Raw genomic sequence first — 19,121 nt, 5'->3', positions numbered from 1 at the left:
AAAACTGTATAATGTAGACACTTGTGGTAAAGACCCATTTATCCAGCTGGGAAAGCCTGTCTGAACAAAAATGTCTTCAGTTGTTTCCGGAAAGTGCAGATAATGGGTGCCTGTCGCATCCCTCCCTTAATTATACTGCTGAAAGAAAAGAAAAAAACATTTTAGGGTGGGAGGATAACCAGGAGTGGGTTTTTGTGTGAAAGGATTGTGAGCTCTGTTTTGTTCTCTTACTCAAAACAAATTATTGCGTCTGGTTCTTTTATTCTGAGAAACACACCTGAGATTTTTCAAGTACTGTACAATAAAACCAAACCAACATGTAAACCAGCACACATAGTACATAAATGTACAGAATAGTATACAGAGAACCCCAAACAAGGGAGAAAAGGAAAGAAAGAACCCCTCCACCCCCTGTCCAGAATGGGAATAACACCAGGAAGAAGACACACCTTGTACACAATCTCACCAATAGGACACATATATCACAAAACAATGAAAGAAAATGGGGGCAGGCACATTCTATGGGACATGATAAGAAATGATGCTGCCCCACCTATGATATCACACTTCACCAAAAGAATTGATGGCAGAGAGGTGGCCTGGGCTCCCCCACACTGGAATTCTTATAAGAGGAAAAAAGGAACCTGTCACTTTTTATTTCACCTTTGGCTGGGTGAGTTTTTCAGATAAAGCTTCCTGCCATATCTGGTTGTGCCACCTCTGGAGGGTAGGTTGTGGTTCACTTTTCCGATCTCCATCCATGCAACCTGGAGGAGATGGATTGTTAGCATGGCATTGAAAATTTTAATGTGATGTGCTGGTACAGTTCTCTGGATTTGTGCAATTCTAAGGGATCAATAAACACACCTGCTCCTCCATTCAGGAGTTTGCTGGAAATAGTTACAAGCATGCATGGCATTGAGGAAGTAGTGGACATGAAAAGGGACTAGACACCTTTCTGAAGACCACAGCATAGCTCACTGGTGTGAATAATGCAATGTTGGCTGTAGGGAATCCCTTGGAGAAGGGAATGATTTCTGTAATCTGTGCCTATTGTGGGTGAGTGCCCTGTTTCTCCTATTTTAAGACGTAGTCATAAAATAAGCCATAGCAGGATTTTTGAGCATTCAAGGAATATAAGCCATACCCTGAAAATAAGACATACTGATAGGCACAGCAGCAATGCTGGGTGCGGAAGGAGGAGGAGGAGGAGGAGGGGGGAAAAAATAAGATATCCCCTGAAAATAATCCATAGTGTGTTTTTTGAGGAAAAATAAATATAAGACAGTGTCTTATTTTCGGAGAAACGCGGTATCTGTCACAGTGCTGCACATTTCACAGTTGTGAATTATTTTGCTTACCTAGCAGCTTTTTCTCAGGGCACCTCCTTAATACCTCTCCACTTTCCTTTCCCACAGCCTGAAAACTTGCTGCTGGCTGAACCCGGCAGCGATCAGGTGCGAATCTGTGACTTCGGCAATGCCCAAGAGCTGATTCCAGATGAGCTGCAGTACTGCAAGTATGGCACCCCCGAATTTGTGGGCCCCGAGATTGTCAGCCAGAGTCCAGTCTCCGGTGTCACCGATGTTTGGTAAACAGATGCACCTGCACAATATGATGTATGTCTGTGCACACACATCCCTGAAATGAGCACCGGAAAGGAGAAATTAAAAGCTAAAGGGGATTTCCTGAGCTTGAATATTGGGCAATTTCAGGGAGGAGGAATTACTGGGATAAGCCCTTGCTTAACCTGTAGCCCATAAGGTTTTTCTGGGACTGGGGTTTTTCTGCCTATTGGAAGAACAAACTCAGTTGGACCTGGGCTTGCAATTGCTGGTTTGTATGGGGAAGAGTCAGCACAGGAGAGGTGTCAGGGTTGCTCCCTATCACGGACTGTGCAACTTGTTTTGCCTTGACTCTTGCAGATCAGTCCATGCTGTTTCCCCTTAAGGACAGTGCAAAACACTTTTTTGTGTAAGTCTTACTTGGGGAGTGTGAGCATGATGCACTGGGCTCATTATTGCCCATTCTACTGTAGTGCATTTGTTTCAACATTAAGTTGGACCCTGACCTCTTGAAGACCCCTTACAATTTCAAACACTGCAGACCCTAGAATGGCCTGGTGCTCTGGGCTCCCTGATCATGGAGCCATACCATTTGCTAGCCAGGGGCTAATCTAATCTATCTATTGTTACATGCACCCCCAAGGCTCCAAACAGTGAGAACTCCAGGAGTGTGTCGTAAATTTCTGAAGGCTTGCTTTTGTTTTGTGATATATGGTTTATTTGCAGGGCCGGCCCTACGGCCAGGCTGGGTGGCGCAGGGCGCCAGGGCGCCTGCCCGCCGGGGGGGCTGTGCAGCTGCGCAAGCCGCTCACGCAGCTCTGGCCGCGCAGCTCTGCCCGCCCGCCGCGCTGGGAAACGGGGCAGGGTGGGGGCGCCAGAGGGATCTGTCGCACCACGGCGCCAGGCGCCAAATATACTTAAGACGGCCCTGTTTATTTTCACATGCATACAGTACAAGTTGAGCATAGGTGGAGTTTCACAGCATTAAACACACTCCAACAGATGCTTCTCCCTCATCAGATTAGGGGGGCCGCCAGCAACATAGTATTTTTGCAGAGAGCAAAAACAGAGGCATATGAGTTAGCACATTTCACAGCTGGGACGGGGAAGGCAAGCCCCCTTCCCAAAAGGATCTCTTCTGGCAGAGGGGTCTCCAGCCTTTAGCTCCTGTAGAAACAGATCACTTGTACTTGACCATCTGTTTTACAGAACAAAGCCACCACACCTTGTCTGACAAATGAAATAGCCCTTCTATTGTCCTGGCGTGCTCTAGTCCATGGGGTCACAAAGAGTCGAACACGACTAAATGACTAAAGAGCAACAATTGTCCAGACCCTAACCTTACAATCACAGAATCATTGAGTTGGAAAGAACCTCAACCAGCTCAACCCCTGATACCATCATCCCATTTAATCTATCTATCTATCTATCTATCTATCTATCTATCTATCTATCTATCTATCTATCCTTAAGGTCACTAAGTATAGGTACCACCTGGATCATATAACTCAGGGGTCAGCAAACTTTTTCAGCAGGGGGCCGGTCCGCTGTCCCTCAGACCTTGTGGGGGGGCAGACTATATTTGGGGGGGGGGTGAACGAATTCCTATGCCCCACAAATTACCCAGAGATGCATTTTAAATAAAAGGACACATTCTACTCATGTAAAAACATGCTGATTCTCGGACCGTACGTGGGCCGGATTTAGAAGGCAATTGGGCCGCATCTGGCCCCGGGCTTTAGTTTGGGGACCCCTGATATAACTTAACTCCTCCTAGAGATGTCCTGTCAAAGCACTGAAATTTTGTCTGTTCTTTCTTTACAGGCCAGTGGGAGTAATCACATATCTATGGTAAGCCTCAGGTTGGAGGACTATGCTGGGACTGTTCAGGTTCTTCCCATCTCCCTTGTGGCTCTACCATATTATGGTAAAGAAAAGGCACAATGAGAAAGACCAGGGCTCTTCCTTGTCTTGGAAGCAGATCATTCCACCACTATGCTTTGACATAGTGTTCCCATTCAGCTCTCCCGAGAGCCATGCTCTACTGTCTCTAGGGTGTGAAGTGTGGCTTGGGGAACCTTGAAAAGCTACCCCAGTAAATTTCCTCACCCCATCGCTACATCTTTGCATGCAAGGGCATGGGAAACCCAGAAAGCTTGCCCCAAGTCTGCCAGCCAAAGATTTTCTGACTATTCCTTCTCTCAGTCTCACAGGGATCTCCCCGTTCGTGGGTGAGAACGACAAGACAACGCTCATGAACATCCGCAACTACAACGTGGCTTTTGAGGAGAGTATGTTCACAGGACTGACGAGAGAGGCTAAAGGCTTTGTTATCAAAGTGCTGGTTAATGATCGCCTGTAAGTAATAGGGTATATTAAGGGTCTCCCTGAGGATTTCGATAGAGGCATTTACCTGCGTGGGATGCAAAGAGGACTCCCCACAGACATACTCCCTGCCCCCATGGCAGAGAGAGGGGAAAAACAACTATAATTATTCCTTCTCTGAGAAAGAAAGGGAAAGCTATGTGTCCAGAGGCACAGAAAGAAAAGCCACCTTAGGGTGGGGGCCAAAGAGAGTTCCAGGCCTCCCCTACCTGGGTAAGTCACCAGCAGGCTGCCAGGGCTTTGCAGCGAGAAAATTATGCCCTAGGGCCCCTCCAGGCATCCTTTTTATTGTGTATTGATGATGATTTGTGCTCAGGATGCTCTCAGGGTGGCTACACGTGAACATGTGGCTTCCTGCTGAAATCCTGTGATTTTTTATACCACAAGGATTCTGATATACTTTTGTTCAGCTTTTGTAGCCTTATAGCCCCTACAGATGGCAACAATGTGATAGCATTGAGGAAGCATTAGAGAAGTCAAAGGAAACCAAAATAAATCTCTAATGGACTATTATTGTGCCAAGAACATATTGCAGAACACACACACACACACACACACACACACACACACAATAAAACAACTGCCCAAAGGGGCCAACACGCACTACATCCACTTTAACACACCATTTGCACTTAGGAAAATTACAGAGAAATGCACTGGAAAGTGTGGGGCAAATGAATGGTTAAGGAGATGTAGGAACCCCAAACTAGCAAATGAGGATGAACGATCATTGTTGTATAACCTTCCCACAAACAAATCGGATCGAATGCTCAATGAAGAACAGACATGACATAACCTCTGTCTGCGTAAGCAAATCAGGATGACAGCTCAGTAAACAGGTTGTCTGAAGGAGCACAAAGACACACAATGCTTGGGGACAACTCCCACCCCGCAAAAAGCTTTGATTACCCATGTGATCCTCTCACCCTGACTTCCATGTCTACTATAGTAGCAAGCAGGAATAGTGTATTATTTACTTATGTAATGTATTTTAATCCTACCTCTTGGGAGGGGAATCAAGGTGATTGTGCAAGAGTGATCCCACTCTTTTTAAGTTGTGAGGTTTGTTAGCTGTTCTAGAAAGCAAGGAAATGCTCTCACAGTCCTTTGATTCAAGCCTGGGAAGAAGGAGCATTGGAAGGCAAGTAATCAGAGGAAGCCATTCTGCTTTTGGTGGGAGAGAGGAGAGTGATTGGAGGTGGGCTGGAGGAAGCAGAAGGAAAGGAGCAGTGTGTGGAAGTGTGGGGTGTGTGGGCTTTAGCTGCAGCTTTCCTCTACGCTAGCAAAAGCTGTATCTACATATTGACTCATTCTTGTTTTCCTTCACAGGAGACCCAATGCAGATCAGACCCTGGAACATCCCTGGTTCAAGGTAAGTCCCTTTGCTGATGCCTCTTTAGAAAGAGAAGTGGGGCCTATTTTGGGTGGTGGGGCCTTTCTCTAGGCAGGAGAAAATCTTGGTAGCTCAAAGTGGGGGAGGTTACTTCAAGCAAAGGCTTCTGCCACACATGCAGGGAGCAAAAGCAACTCTTTCCAGCTGCCTGAGCCAGAGGCATCTCTTTGGCCATTGTGGGAAACAGGCTGGACTAGATAGGCCTTTGGTTTGACCCGGCTACAGGGCTCTGCTTCTGTTCTTCTGACCCTGCCTGCTTCCACCCTTCCTTTCAGACATTAGCCAAGGGCAAGAGCATCAGTACAGATCATCTCAAGCTCTTCATATCTCGCCGGAAATGGCAGGTAAACTTGGTATCGGAGACAGGAAATGCCTTGGTAGCTGTCAGTGTGCTGGCAATTTATTGATTGGTTGATTTGAGGTTGTGATTTTCCTCCAGCAGCAAAATCAAGGAGGGAGTGGATGGGAAGGTGGACACTATTGTGCAGAAAATGCTGCTGTGGAGCACAAGTGGTGTGTGTGTGTAATTGTGAGTGTGTGCATATGTCTGTGTGTGCATATGACCCTGCGAGTTGCTAGATGCGGCCCCTGACAGTTTTCCATTGTGCTCTTCAGAGGTTGTTGGTCAACCAGCGTGTCCAATGGTCAGGGGTGATGGGAGCTACAATCTGGCCTCATCAGGAGGGTGGGCAGCCAAGACTGTGAAATGAGGTGTGGGTGGAACAGAGGCTCTCTGGGTCTTTGCTTGAGCTCCATCCCATTCTCCCCTCAGCGTGTGCTCTCTTTCCCCAGCGCTCCCAGATCAGCTACAAGTGTAACATGGTGCCACGGCCTATTCCCGAGCTCCTAGAGGACACATCCAGCCACTTGTCCATTGCTGTGCCTCGCCTCCTCAAGGAGACCTCGGTGTTGTCCTCCTCTTCGGATTCTGATGACCCAGAGGAGTTGCCCTACATTCCCATGCCCCATCAGCCCGAATTTTCTGGCTCCCGCATGTCCCTCACCGAGCTCCCAACAGATGATGAGCCTCTCAGCCCTGAAGGGGCTCCGGCAGATGAGGAGGGCACATTGATGGAGTGGCAGGATGATGAGGGGCAGGGAGCTGTGGTGGATCCCAAGAGAAAGGAAGAAGCAGAGCTCTCTTTCAGGAGGCAGAAGGGCACATTGCCACGGAAGCGCTCCACAGAGGCTGAGGAGCCTGGCTCTTCTGACGACGAGGCTTGTGAGGCCCAGAAAAGGCCAGAGTACCCCAGGAAGGCCTTGAAGAAAGGCTCCAGCCTGGATTCCCCAGAAGCATCTGACAAAGCTTCGCGTAAGGGTGAGCTGCGCCGTGGCAGCTCTGCCGATAGCGCCCTGTTGCTTAGTCTCCCTTCGGATGAAGCAGAGCCCCACTCCCGCAAACGCCTGACCAAAGCAGCCTCCATGGAGCTGCCCCGCCGGAGCCCCAGCCCTGGCACATTGTACCGCAGGAAGGGCGGGCTGCCAGAGGAAGAATACACCCAGCGCCTGGAGGTCATGCGGCAGCGCCTGCTGCACGGAAGTCCCGTGGACGGTAAATTGAGCGGCTTGCGAGGGCCGCTGCTGGAGACCCTCGGCCTTGAGAAAAAGGGCTTGAGGCCTCCCAGGCTGGAGAAGCAGCTGTCCCCCGGGCACAAGATGGTGCGCGCAGCCTCCAGCGAGACGGCTCCGCAGCACATGCCCCCCGAGGGGCGCCTCCTTCAAAAGAGCAGCTCCTTCAGCCATGGCGATGGGGAGCCTGTCACTCTGCACCGCCGCTCCGGAGCACCACTGGAAATCCCCTTAGCCCAAGCCGAAATCCAGAGGCTGAAAGAGACGCCGTCCCTCTCCGCTCTGAATGAATCCAGGCCCCACACGCCACATGAGGTTCCCTCCAAGCCGCCTACCCCTGAGGCGGAGGCAGGAACAAAGCCCATCGGCAGGGCTAGCTTGAGGAGACCAACCGCCAGGGGACCTGAGGAAAAGCCGTTGGCGAGATTGTCCAAACCTGACGCTCCAGAAGCTGTGAAAGCCATAGGCTCTCCAAGGGAGTCAACAACACGCACACCCATCTCACCCACCCCAGGCAGCTCGGCCCCCAAGCGTTCGGCCTACGCTGATGTTATGCAGACCCTGGCTGGCGAGTCATCCCAGGTCCCTCACAGGGAGGCCGCAGAACCTTCTGCAGCTGCCTCAGAAGGTATACCTCAAACCTTTCCAGCCACAACACAGTCCCACCACACTGCTGCCTTTGCCAAGAAGGCCGCACAGACCCCCGCCAAGGAACCTTCCCCCCAAGTTCGCTCCTCCAGTGCTGAGCACATCCTGGACATTGACTCTGAAGAGGTCTTTGAGGCCAAATTCAAGAGAGGCAGGGAAGGCTCCCTCAGCAGGGGCCGCAAGCTGCTCTCCAGGTCTGAGGAGCGGCAGCTGGCTGGGCCGCGGGAAGAGGGCATCTACCGGCCAAGCCCTGTGGGTGCTCCACTGGAGTTGTCCAAGTCTGGGGTCTCTCGACACCTGGGCGAGCGCTCTCGTTCCGTGCAGGACCTGCATGAAGTGGAGAAGGAGGGCGGCTTCATCCGCAGGATGTCAATGCGACTCCGACGCACGCCTCCCGTCGAGAGGAGGAAGGCCAAGGAGGAGGAAGGAGGGGGAGCGAGGCTGTCTGGGGGCCTGTCTTCCAAGGACAAAAAGGACTCAGACAGCCAGAAGTCGGAGCCTGGCTCCAGCGAGTCGCCCGTCATGGCTGTGCGCAGGAAGATCGGGACCACCATGGGGCGCCTCTCCACGCATCTGCGCAGCCACTCGCTACGTGGCGAGGAAGACCAGGCAGCTGCTGCTGGCGGCGACCGCGTCAGGCAGCCCGAGAAGAGAGCTCCTTTCCTCTCTCATCTGCGCCGTGCAACTTCTGAGGGGGAAAACCTGCGCCAAGTGGGTATCCCACAGAACCAGCTGGCAGCCCAGTCTGCAAGTGTCCCTTCCACGGAGTCCTTCCAATCTGACACATCCACAGGCAGCGGTGAGCAATGGTCTGCAACCATTTCCCACCTGGGAAAGCGTGTGTGTGTGTGTTGGGGTTGATGTTTCTCCATTGAGGGACCATGGCTCCTCTGGGCATGTTTAAAGGCATCCTTTAAGTGTTGTACGAGTTTTAATGTGGGGAAGGGAGCGAGGCTTACAAATTGTAGTTCCACCAACCTGTTGACCACTATTTTGGTTGTGGTACAAGTTTCAGGCAAATGCTGGAGGAACTGGGGATCAAGGAAGAGAGACAAAAGAGAGAATAGTAAGTTGGATAATTTAGAGGATGCTAACACGGCTGAGGGGGAGGAGTATGCGTGATCTGAGAGTGGCTAATCCTGCTCTGAACACACCACACAACCAGTAGAAGCAAACAGCGTCAAACAGGCCCCCCAACCATTTCCTAGAATTCTCTTGGCTTGCACAAGAAATAGCCCACCTATATCTGTCATTTTCACAGGTCCTGGTGAAAGCCAGCGGCGCGGTTCTCGCTGGGAACGCTGGAGCTTGTCCAGATCCAAGAAAGACAAGGTTGCTTCGCAGCCCAACATTCCTGCCAGCCTGAGAGGGGACGGTGTTGTCATTATGAGTCAACCCTATGTGCTCAGCGAGTCAGGTATGCCCATGAAGGAGTGTGGGGCCAGTGCTGCCACATTGAGATAAATTCAGCCTGGTGTGGCTGGTCAATGGAAGCCTGAGTTGCTCTCACCTGTTCAGCTGTGCTAGAAAGTTCCAGCCGCCGGGGCAATTGGAGCAGGCCGTTCTAAGGAAACGTGATGGCGAAGAACTGAACTTGCGTCTTCTCCACTCCACTCTATAGGGCAGGGGTGGGAAACCTTTTTCAGCCAGAGGGCCACATTTCCTCATGGATTGCTTGTCAGTGGTGGGCACAGCCAGGGGCAAAACTGAGTGGAAGAGGTGGGACTCTTTAGAGCAGGCCAAATTCCAGTCATGCAAAAGTCAGAGGTTACTCCTCACACCTCTAAATGACCAGGCAAGCAAGAGGCATTATTACCATTCAGGGACACATTCCAGCTAGGCAAAAACACTCAAGGAAATCATGGAACAGGAGCAGTGAGGGGTGGAGCGTGGGAAGAAGGGGTGGAGCCTGTGGAGAGAGGCATTGGCTATGTAGAATTCTGAGGGCCAGGCAGAGAGTCCTGTGGAGCTGCAATTGGCCCCCAGGCCTGGAGTTTCCCCAACCCTGTTACAGGGGATCATTTTTATGCTGGGGATGGAATTCCTGCTAAGCCTTTTAGCACCATTTATGTCAGGCATCCCCAAACTTTGGCCCTCCAGATGTTTTGGACTACAATTCCCATCTTCCCCAACCACTGCTCCGGTTAGCTAGGGATCATGGGAGTTGTAGGCCAAAACATCTGGAGGGCCACAGTTTGGGGATGCCTGATTTATGTGGTACTTGGAAGCAGCCTCGGATTTACCCCTTTTATTCTTTGTCCAACGCAGACTTCCCTCCAGTTTTCCACATAAAATTGAAGGACCAGGTATTGCTGGAGGGAGAGGCAGTGCAACTCTGCTGCCTTCCTGCAGCCAGCCCTGCCCCTCGCATACTGTGGATGAAAGGTAAGCAATGTGTCACGAGGAGTGTGTGTGTGTGTCCATGTTGGGGCTGAAAGAAGCAATATAGCTCTCAAGATCAGAAAGGTGGAGCCTGATAGCTGCTGACTTGTTTCCCAGTGTGTGACTCCTAACAGGTATCCTACCAGACAACCATGATGCAATGCCACCCAAGGCAGGTTAAGCCACAAAGCTAGGAGAGGTCAAGCCCAGAACTGAGCTGCCATTTGGGTGTCCATGCAGATAGACCTAGCTCTATACCCCTGCATCGCCATGGTGCAAATTGTGTATCCTTGCACTGGTTGCCATCCAAATGGTTACATTCTCTTGGAACTCAGAAGTGCCGGATTCTGTTGGGATAGAGACCCCTTGGGTTCAGCCAGGATAAGAGGTGCTCCGACTACTGATGAAGCTCACATGTTTGAGTAACTTGAGTATGAACTCTCTGGCAAAGACGCATTAGAGCACAAGCTACAGGAGGAGGATGTAAGGCAGTGTGCGGTATTAATATACCTAGAGTGTTTGTACGGATCGGTTTTCTTGTCCTCTGCAGATAAGCACGCCCTGGTATCAGAGGGTGTTCTCAACATTGTGGCATGTAAAGATGGCCGCCAGCTGCTCACCATCTCCAAAGTCTCCAAGAAGGATGCAGGCTTGTATGAATGCAACGCTACCAATGTATTGGGTACTGCCACCAGTTCCTGCACCCTGGCTGTAGCAAGTAAGGATAGAAAAAGAGTGCCCTGTGGTTCCCCACCATCCCACCCAAACATCCATGAGCCTGTTGCGGCAATATATCTCACGTACGGTAGCAATGCAAGAGAAATATGATTCAGTGTGCAGTGACAACCAAATCTATCAAAATCACCCATTCTGAAACAGCTCTCCTTTTACATTCACACTCATCTGAATTTTGAAGTGCAGTTCTCCAACCAAATAATGTTTACAAAAATGCATGTATTATAGGAATATATGCATAAAAATGAAGATATTTGTGTAAATACATGTACCTTAGTTTTTTAAAAAATGCATGCAGAAATTTATCAGGAGAAATTTGTACTAAAATGATGGTACATGAGGAGTTTTTTTAAAAAAAATCCACAAATTCTGCAAAATGTGGAGAATTGAATTTAAGACTGGGGGGGAAACAGAAACTGTGAGAAACGAAATCGACAGATCCTTCCATCCCATATCTCATAGGTTACTATCTTATGCTCTTCCATTCATTTCTCTTTTCTCAAACCTGTTCCTAACAGAGATTCCTGGGAGACCAGGCACCCCAGAAATCCCCCAGAAGTACAGGAACACAGTCCTGGTGCTATGGAGGCCAGCAGATACTCAGGCACCCTGCACGTACACGCTGGAGCGGAAGATGGATGGTATGAACTGGTGGGATGTGGAAAATATTGCCAGCTGCTTTCTGCCCTTTCCTTTGCAGAGGCTCTAGTCGTCACATGCATTCGCCCGGTTCTGTGTGGACCTTCTGTGGCTCCATATCCACCACCTCCATGGTTGCATGTGCAGAATTTTGTATCCTTCTAATAAGGCTACAGTGCAACTCGCAGTCATCTTCTCATTCCTACTCCTTTAGTTGCCTGCCCATTCCCAAACAGCTTGTGGTACATCAAGACCGAAAAGTATTGCTTCCTAGTAGTCTCCCTTCCCCATCCTTTTGCATTATATGCAGTTCTGTTACAGATTCAGACCAGATCTGAGGACAAGATACAGAGTTCATCACCTTTCTGTAGAGATGGGTGTTTTCAAGACTTGATTCAATCTTCGTGCAAGGCACAACCTCTTCCAGTGAACCCCCCGGAGGCAATATCCGGCCACTGTCACACATGTTTTGGTAACATAATCCAGATTTGATGCGTGCCCTACGTGGAGCTGATTCTCGAAAAGGTTCAGAAACTTTAGCTGGTGCAGAATTCAGTAGCTAGGATGGTGCTTATCAGAACATATGACTCGAATATTGTTCATTGGCTAACTGTTCCCAATTCAAAATCCTGGTTATGACTACAAATCCCCCAAACAGTTTGGAACCAAGCTATTTACAGTCCTGTCTTATTTGCATTCTTTCCCACACTTTGTGGAGCTCCCTGCCCTTTAAGGTCTAATCAACCCTCTCTTCACCTGCATTTCAGTCTGATGCCAAATCTTTTCTTCTTGCACTGCGTTTTCATTTTGATTTTTCCCCCTGCATTCTGTGGTTTTATTTTTTTGGTTTCTGGTTTTCAGCATTGGTTTTGTTTGGTCTTTAATGTGTTATATTTACTGCATATAGCTTTAACTGGTGTATTCCTTCCCCCGCCCCAGGAGAGCATGAGTGGAAGTTGGTCAGCTCAGGCATCGCTGACTGCTACTTCAACGTGACAGATCTCCCCATTGCGAGCATGGTCAAGTTTCGTGTTGCCTGTGCTAACAAGGCCGGACAAGGTCCCTACAGCAACCCCTCGGGGAAGGTCTTCATTGAGGGTGCAGGTGAGGACGAGGGAGGTGCTCTTAGTCCTGATAGTCTGAACCAACCAATAGGTTGATGTAGCTGTGCACACACCATTCATTGAAAATACATTCCCACCACTACCAGGGATGCTGGGAGCTATTGTTTATCCCTCACGGAGGTGCAATCTGCAGGACCTTTAACAAATTACAGTTCCCAGGATTCTTGAGGGGGATTTGTTTCAGATATATGGTATGCTATGCTTCGAAAACTGAAATGTGTGTATGCAGCCATTGTGCTTGCATGTACTCCACAAGCCATGTCCTAAATTCTGGCTGCAAGCCCACCTCATGGTGTCAAGGTGCAGCTGCCCTCGGTAGGGAGGATATTTCTTTTATTGAGCTGGCTCTGCCATAGTTGGGATTCCCACTGTTTGGTGGCTGAGAGGGATTCCCTCTATAGATTTTCCCTTGCCTTCTGGAAAGAGGCAGGCCCTCCTGTTTTGAGCCTAAATCAGCCTCCTTCTCCTCTCCCAGAACCCAAGGCTGCCTTCTCAGCTCTCACTGCCAAAAAGAGTACAACTGCCCTGGAGAAAGCCGCTTTCACCAGATCTACCCAGACCCTCACTGACCAGTCTCCCCAACCTGTGCGCAGAAATACAGGTCCCCTGCCGTCCTCCCCTCCCAGGAAGCACAAGGGGGCAGTGCCGGCACAAGGGGGTAAGGCTTCTGCTGCCCCAAAAGTGACTCAACCTGAGGAAAGGCCTCTGGCCACGGTGAAGGCCAAGCTCCCAATTGCAGCCCTGGTTCCATCCTCCAAGGAGGCCTCGTCTTCTGAACCTCCAGCTGTTGTGCCATCCACCTCTCCAGAGCCAGACTCGAAGCCTTCCAGAACAGCATCTTCTCTCAGCACCCACAGTGCCTCAGTGCCCACCAGGGTCTCGCCTGCTGCGGCATCCTCCCCTGGCTCTTCCGTCTCCAAGTTTTTGCCCATCTCTCCTGCCTTACCAACCCCCGTGGCAGACTCTCCAGCGACCGTCCCCCCAAAAGCTGTTCCCTACATGGCCACCTCTTTCATCTCCATCCCACCAAGGGCGCCCAGCACGACGGAAGGTGCACACAGCCAGCCAGTTACCCCCAGCCCAGAAGAGGTGCCTTCCCACACTCGCTTCCTGAGCCGCAGCACTACCCCTGGCCGGGACGCTGGGAGTGGGGCTCAGGGCAGGCTCACTTCAACTTCCAAGGACGAATCGTCATTGCGCCAAGGGGTCCCTCAAAAACCTTACACCTTCTTGGATGAGAAAGCAAGGTAAGAGATCTTTCATAGGGACATAGGAAGCTGACAGCAGGAGGTGGTCATTCTGGTCCACTATTATCTAGCAGTTGGTTCTCCAGTTTCACAGGAGAAAACCTTGTTCCCAGCCCTGCACCTGGATATGTCAGGGTCTGAACCTGAGACCTTCTCCTAGATAGAGTGCAAAGCAGTACAGAATGATGCCTCCCTCTGGTCTATTTCCGGACCAGGAATTTCTCAGCATTGGGTGCAGCAACAGGCCTTCTCTGATCCTGGATGTAACCAAGGCCTCTCATGTTGTGGCCATAGCATTAGCATCTCCCCTTGCCCCCGTCCGCTGTCTCCAATGTATCTTCAGAGATTTAGACCCCACACCAGAAGCCCTCCTTCTCCTTTGTGCCCAAGCGATGGTAAACCCTCTTTCATTCCCTTGTGGTACATTTCAGTCACGCACTTGACTCTCTGACTCTCATCTCCACAGGCCCAAGCACACCACCATGTTTATTGCATGAAAATTGCAAGAATCATATGGCAGTGGTTTCATTTCAACCAAGCTGGTGGAGATTAAACTTGTCACACAAATTCAAGAGCTGTTCTACGCATTATGCGGTTTAAAGTAGTAGACCAAAGTGGTAGAATTCTGGATTGCACTGCTTGATACTGCTGTGCCTGGGCAACACATATCTTTGAATCTTCCCTCCAGTGCTTTTAAAAAACCTTATATGTACTAAACTAGCTTGTCAGAAACATTTAGTTATAAACTCTCTTCTTAATGTGCTTGCATGCTACATGCAATGAACGTGTTACAAGATGGAGCATTCAAAAATGTGACACCTTCGCAGCTGTCATCTGGCGTGGTACTGTCCAAAACTGCACTACCACAGTCTTATAATCTCACTCTGTAAAGCAGATGGGGAACCTCCAGCCCACAGGCCAATCTTGGCCCACACTGTCACAGCCAATCCGGGGTGATTTAACTATGTGAAAACTGTTGTCATATCCACTGAACTCTGTGGTTACATGTGCAGTGCTGTGTGACAGAAGCTATGTACACTGTGCCTTAGCTTTTGTTAGACAGGCCTAGCAAGCGTCCAGACATGCTCCATGTATATATGTGCAGGGGCCGGTTTGGAGTGATCCGGGAATGTAAGGAGAATGCCACGGGCAAGCGATTCATGGCCAAGATTGTGCCCTATGAAACGGAAGGCAAGCAGAGCATCCTGCAGGAATACGAGATCCTAAAGGGCCTACACCACGATCGCATCATGACTCTGCACGAGGCCTACATCACCCCCCGCTATCTGGTGCTGATAGCTGAACACTGCCCTGGGAAGGAGATCCTCTACCACTTTGTTGACAGGTTTGCTGGGGGGTAGGTTGGGAGGCAGGAGTGGGTTAAGGGTGGGACTCCAAGATGTTAAGAGGAGAAGATCTGTGTCTGAGAGGGCCAAGCATGGGGCCACGGAGGGGTTTGGCTAACTAGCAAAGTAACAGAGAGTTACAAACATAAAAACCAGGATGAGACAGAAGTGTTGGTCTAATCACACGCAATGGGGGCATGAATCAGTTTGTGGGCCTGAATCAGTTTTAGTTGACCAGAAAATCCATGGCAGAGGTGATAACTGGGCCTATTCACAACAGGGCAATTGAAGAGGGCAAACTGTGCCACTGAATAGTCAGAATAGTAGAGCTGAAGGGAAATAAAAGTAACACAGTCCAGATACCTCCACTGGACCCAAACATTTGAACCTATTCCTTGTCATCTTCTGCTTTATAATATGGAACAGCAAGAGACAAGTAAATTATACTATGCTTTAAGACACAGCAGGACACCTTTAGTAAAATACATCTAGAGGGTTCAAGGAAGGGTATGGCTTGAATGAAGAGGTTACTGAGGACCACGTTATACAAAGGATTCCCCCCCCCCCCCCGGGCAATCTTACTTCTGTGAATATGTAAAAGATAAATGGATATAAACCTTTCCTGCGCTTTGATGTTCATGAGATTGACATGAGCAACTGGATGTGTCCTGGATCTAGCACTGTTCAATATTATGAGTAATGACTTCAATAAAACATTAGATTTTGCTGATGATACAGAACCAGAATGGGTGTGGGAAGGACTTGCAAAATGTTTAGGCTATGATTCAAATGAGAAAGATCACAATCAGTTGGAGCATTGGGTGGGCTGGGGGATAAAACAACCAAACCCAACAAATGGATAAAACACAGAGCAGAAAACCCCAAGTAGACACAAGACAACTAGAGGTAACTGCTGCCTATTTTCCTAAAGTGTTGAGGGGCTGCCTCACCCCTATGTTTCAGGCTCCATGTGATTCTTCAAACACTCCTGTGGTTCCAGCAACCTGATAGCCTTCTCCTCCTCCATGAATTTGTCTCATCCTCTTTTCAAACCATCCAACTTGGTGGCCTTCACTGCCTCCTGTGAGACCAAGCACCATAGCTTGGCTGCTGCTGCTGCTGCGTGAAGAAGTACTTTGTTTTGTCTGTCCTGAATGTTCCAACATTCAGCTTCAGTGGATGTTGATGAGCTCTAGCATTATGAAAGAAGGAATCTGGTGGTGGTATTTAGTTGTGAAAAGTGGAACCTACAGCAACATGTTGCAGTGTGGAGTGCTTCTGTTCAGTCAGCCCGTCGTGCCTTTGTTTCATTTTCCATTCCACCCATTTCTCTGATGTCCCTCCAGCCGTCAGTCAAAATTCCATGGCTGCTAAATCTGCTTAATCCTCACTGGGATGTCCTTTGGGGCGCCTCTGTCCTGACCCTGTCCTCCCTCCTGTGTGGGGACAGTGCTATTTTGATTACACGTGCAAAGCCTAAGCAGCAGGAACAAAGGAAAATGCAAAGTAATGTAGAACAGAAACAGGGTGGCAGTGAAGTGACTCAAAGTAAAAATGAAAATAAGAAAACAACATATTGATCAGCCCTTGATCATTTAATGTCCCCCATTGTCACACAGCAACACACAAGGATGAGGTTGGGGTGGGGTTAAAATTTTAACTTCCAACCACTGTCAGCAAAAAAACATCATAGGTGAGCCTTGAATGGGGTTGTACAGACGGGGAAAAGATTTTAAAGAAAAGATCAGTTCAACAAATGCATGAAACCAAAACAAAAATAGATGTATAAGCTGTTTTTAAAAATAGAAAATATAATCATGGGTTTGCACTGTGTATAACATAAAGTCACCAGTGTGCTTATTTAGGAGTAATGGTACCATATTGTTGTTTAATTGTACCAGTACAAGTGCAAGGGAAGGGTTCTTGTGTCCTTCGCTCTATCCTCTCGGTGACATAACTTACTCTACAGGTTCCGTTACTCAGAGGATGATGTGGTGGGGTACGTAACACAGATCCTCCAAGGACTAGAATATCTGCATGGGCGGCGCATCATTCATCTCGACCTGAAGCCTGATAACATCATTGTCAGCCCCACAAACACATTGAAAATTATTGACTTTGGCAGTGCCCAGACCTACAACCCACTGGTGTTGCGCCAGCTGGGGCGTCGTGTTGGCACACTGGAGTACATGGGTGAGTAGCTTTATGGAACTGGCATACCAGAAGATTGGGTAGTGGAGGATGTGCATGAGATTTTGTGGGCAACGCAAACTGCTTGTGGAGTAGGTATGCCATGCAATGAACATATGTGGTACCTATAGGCTGAGCTATACATGTGGCTAATGGGTTGGAGTTGCATACTACTTAATTGACAAAGGGACTAGCACCAAAGAGTGCAGATGGCAGAAGTGGGGGGGGATTCCTTCCTGCCCAGAATGTTAAGTTCTTGGTTTCGCAGGCTACTCTTTTGCAGGACTCACACTAGGAGATGAGGACAGAACTTTAAATCATAGAGTTGGAAGGGACCCTAAGTATCTTCTGGTCCAACCCCCCTGCAATGCAGGAATATGCAGCTGTCCCATACAGGGATTGAACCTGCAACCTTGGCATTATCAGCACCATGCTCTAGCCAACTGAGCTTTCCCCAAACACTTTACTGCTAGGTGTTTTTTTTGTGATTTGCTGCTCCAGGCTTAGAGCTGTTTACTTTACACAGTTTTGTTCACCTCCCAGGCTAGACCACAGATGATTCACTTGCATCTTAACCATAGAGCAGCAGAGTATCAATCAGCTTAATCCAATGGGTGTCTCTAGCACAACAAACAGAAGCCCCTCTGGGCTCATTATGGCAATTTATTTATTTTTGCATAAGATCTATTGCCCACCATTCACCATAAGGTCCCAGGACAGCTTGTAAAAATATAATCATACAATTATAAACGCAAGTAAGGCGGTTTATACAATTATTATTTTTTAAAAAACAACAAGTAAAACCAGCAGTGAGGTGGCATGGAGGGGCAGAGACACCTACCTGCCTTTCTGGCATGTGATCCACTGCTGTTTACCAGGATGGAAAAGGAGGGTGGGAGGGACACTGGCGTGGTGCAAACACACCAACAGGAGCACCAGAGTGGCTCTGCCAGTGTGTTTTTCACTGTGCCAAATTCGCATCCAGCTCACCTCTCCAAATAAGCAGTAGTGACTGACCAATCAGGAGGTCAGGTAAACACTTCCCCCCACCCCACCATCCACCCCTGAGTTAAAGAGTTCCAAATAAAAGCAGGACAGCATAGGTTAAACAGAAGAGGTGGGTCCCACAAAACAAAAAAACCTTTAACTGTCGAAGGCCAGGGTAAAGTGGTGCAGCTTCTGTGCAGGGAAAGAGATGATCCTTCACTGTTTCCTTTGCAGCTCCAGAAATGGTGAAGGGGGATCCCATTGGTTCAGCAGCTGACATCTGGGGTTTGGGAGTCCTCATATACATCATGTAAGTATGGCTGAAGAGGGCGACTGTGGGAATCTGACAAGCAGGGGAGAAGAGGTGGAATTAGAAATGGATGTCCAGAGCCTTCTTTTCTGACTCACCTGACCAGATTCACTTAAAGGACAGGATTATCCTAGACTCCTGCCTGCAGTCATATTATCTCTGATGCACCATAAAAACTTCAGTTTGGTACCTCTGTTCCCCATGGAGGTGCTGTTCCTCCCTTGCAGCTGGGAGTGCTGGTTTGATGGACGAGTGATATTGTGCATGTGTGTGCCCTGCACTTTTATCTTCTGTTTTGCTTGTCAGGCTCAGTGGACGCTCCCCATTCTTTGAGATGGATCCCTTGGAAGTAGAGAGCAGGATCCTGGCAGGGCGTTATGATGCCTTCAAGTTGTACCCCAACGTCTCCCAGAGTGCTGCACTCTTCATCCGCAAGGTTCTCTCTGCCCATCCATGGTGAGTGAAAGAAGGGTGAAAGGCCTTGGAGGCAACGCCATGGGATGGGTGGAGAGGAAAAGCTGCCTTTGTAAAGAGCCGTGGAACAGACAGACCTAGAATCTGGGGGAGCTTCAAGGCAGAACTCAGATTATGGATGGCATCT

General features: G+C 49.1%; 1 protein-coding gene across 8 annotated transcripts in view; it reads left to right on the top strand.

The window, feature by feature from the left end:
• Positions 1 to 19,121, top strand: part of SPEG (striated muscle enriched protein kinase) — a 102,373-nt gene that overhangs the window by 79,557 nt on the left and 3,695 nt on the right. For 7 of the 8 annotated variants that reach the window (XM_035126758.2, XM_035126769.2, XM_060277983.1 and 4 more), the window contains 16 exons: positions 1,419 to 1,591; positions 3,390 to 3,416; positions 3,771 to 3,923; positions 5,280 to 5,322; positions 5,619 to 5,687; positions 6,136 to 8,359; positions 8,822 to 8,977; positions 9,829 to 9,945; positions 10,493 to 10,660; positions 11,196 to 11,318; positions 12,256 to 12,420; positions 12,916 to 13,687; positions 14,793 to 15,032; positions 17,003 to 17,226; positions 18,445 to 18,520; positions 18,827 to 18,976. In XM_035126758.2, coding sequence (XP_034982649.2) covers positions 1,419 to 1,591; positions 3,390 to 3,416; positions 3,771 to 3,923; positions 5,280 to 5,322; positions 5,619 to 5,687; positions 6,136 to 8,359; positions 8,822 to 8,977; positions 9,829 to 9,945; positions 10,493 to 10,660; positions 11,196 to 11,318; positions 12,256 to 12,420; positions 12,916 to 13,687; positions 14,793 to 15,032; positions 17,003 to 17,226; positions 18,445 to 18,520; positions 18,827 to 18,976 — 4,880 coding nt within the window. Of the gene's footprint in view, positions 1 to 1,418; positions 1,592 to 3,389; positions 3,417 to 3,770; positions 3,924 to 5,279; positions 5,323 to 5,618; positions 5,688 to 6,135; positions 8,360 to 8,821; positions 8,978 to 9,828; positions 9,946 to 10,492; positions 10,661 to 11,195; positions 11,319 to 12,255; positions 12,421 to 12,915; positions 13,688 to 14,792; positions 15,033 to 17,002; positions 17,227 to 18,444; positions 18,521 to 18,826; positions 18,977 to 19,121 lie in introns of those variants that run through there. The other variant, XM_035126806.2, reaches the window with a different exon arrangement.

The sequence above is a fragment of the Zootoca vivipara genome, chromosome 1 (genome assembly GCF_963506605.1).
Source record: "Zootoca vivipara chromosome 1, rZooViv1.1, whole genome shotgun sequence".
Taxonomy (NCBI): domain Eukaryota; kingdom Metazoa; phylum Chordata; class Lepidosauria; order Squamata; family Lacertidae; genus Zootoca; species Zootoca vivipara.
Note: the sequence above shows the minus strand (reverse complement) of the source record. Positions and strands in the feature narration are given on the sequence as shown.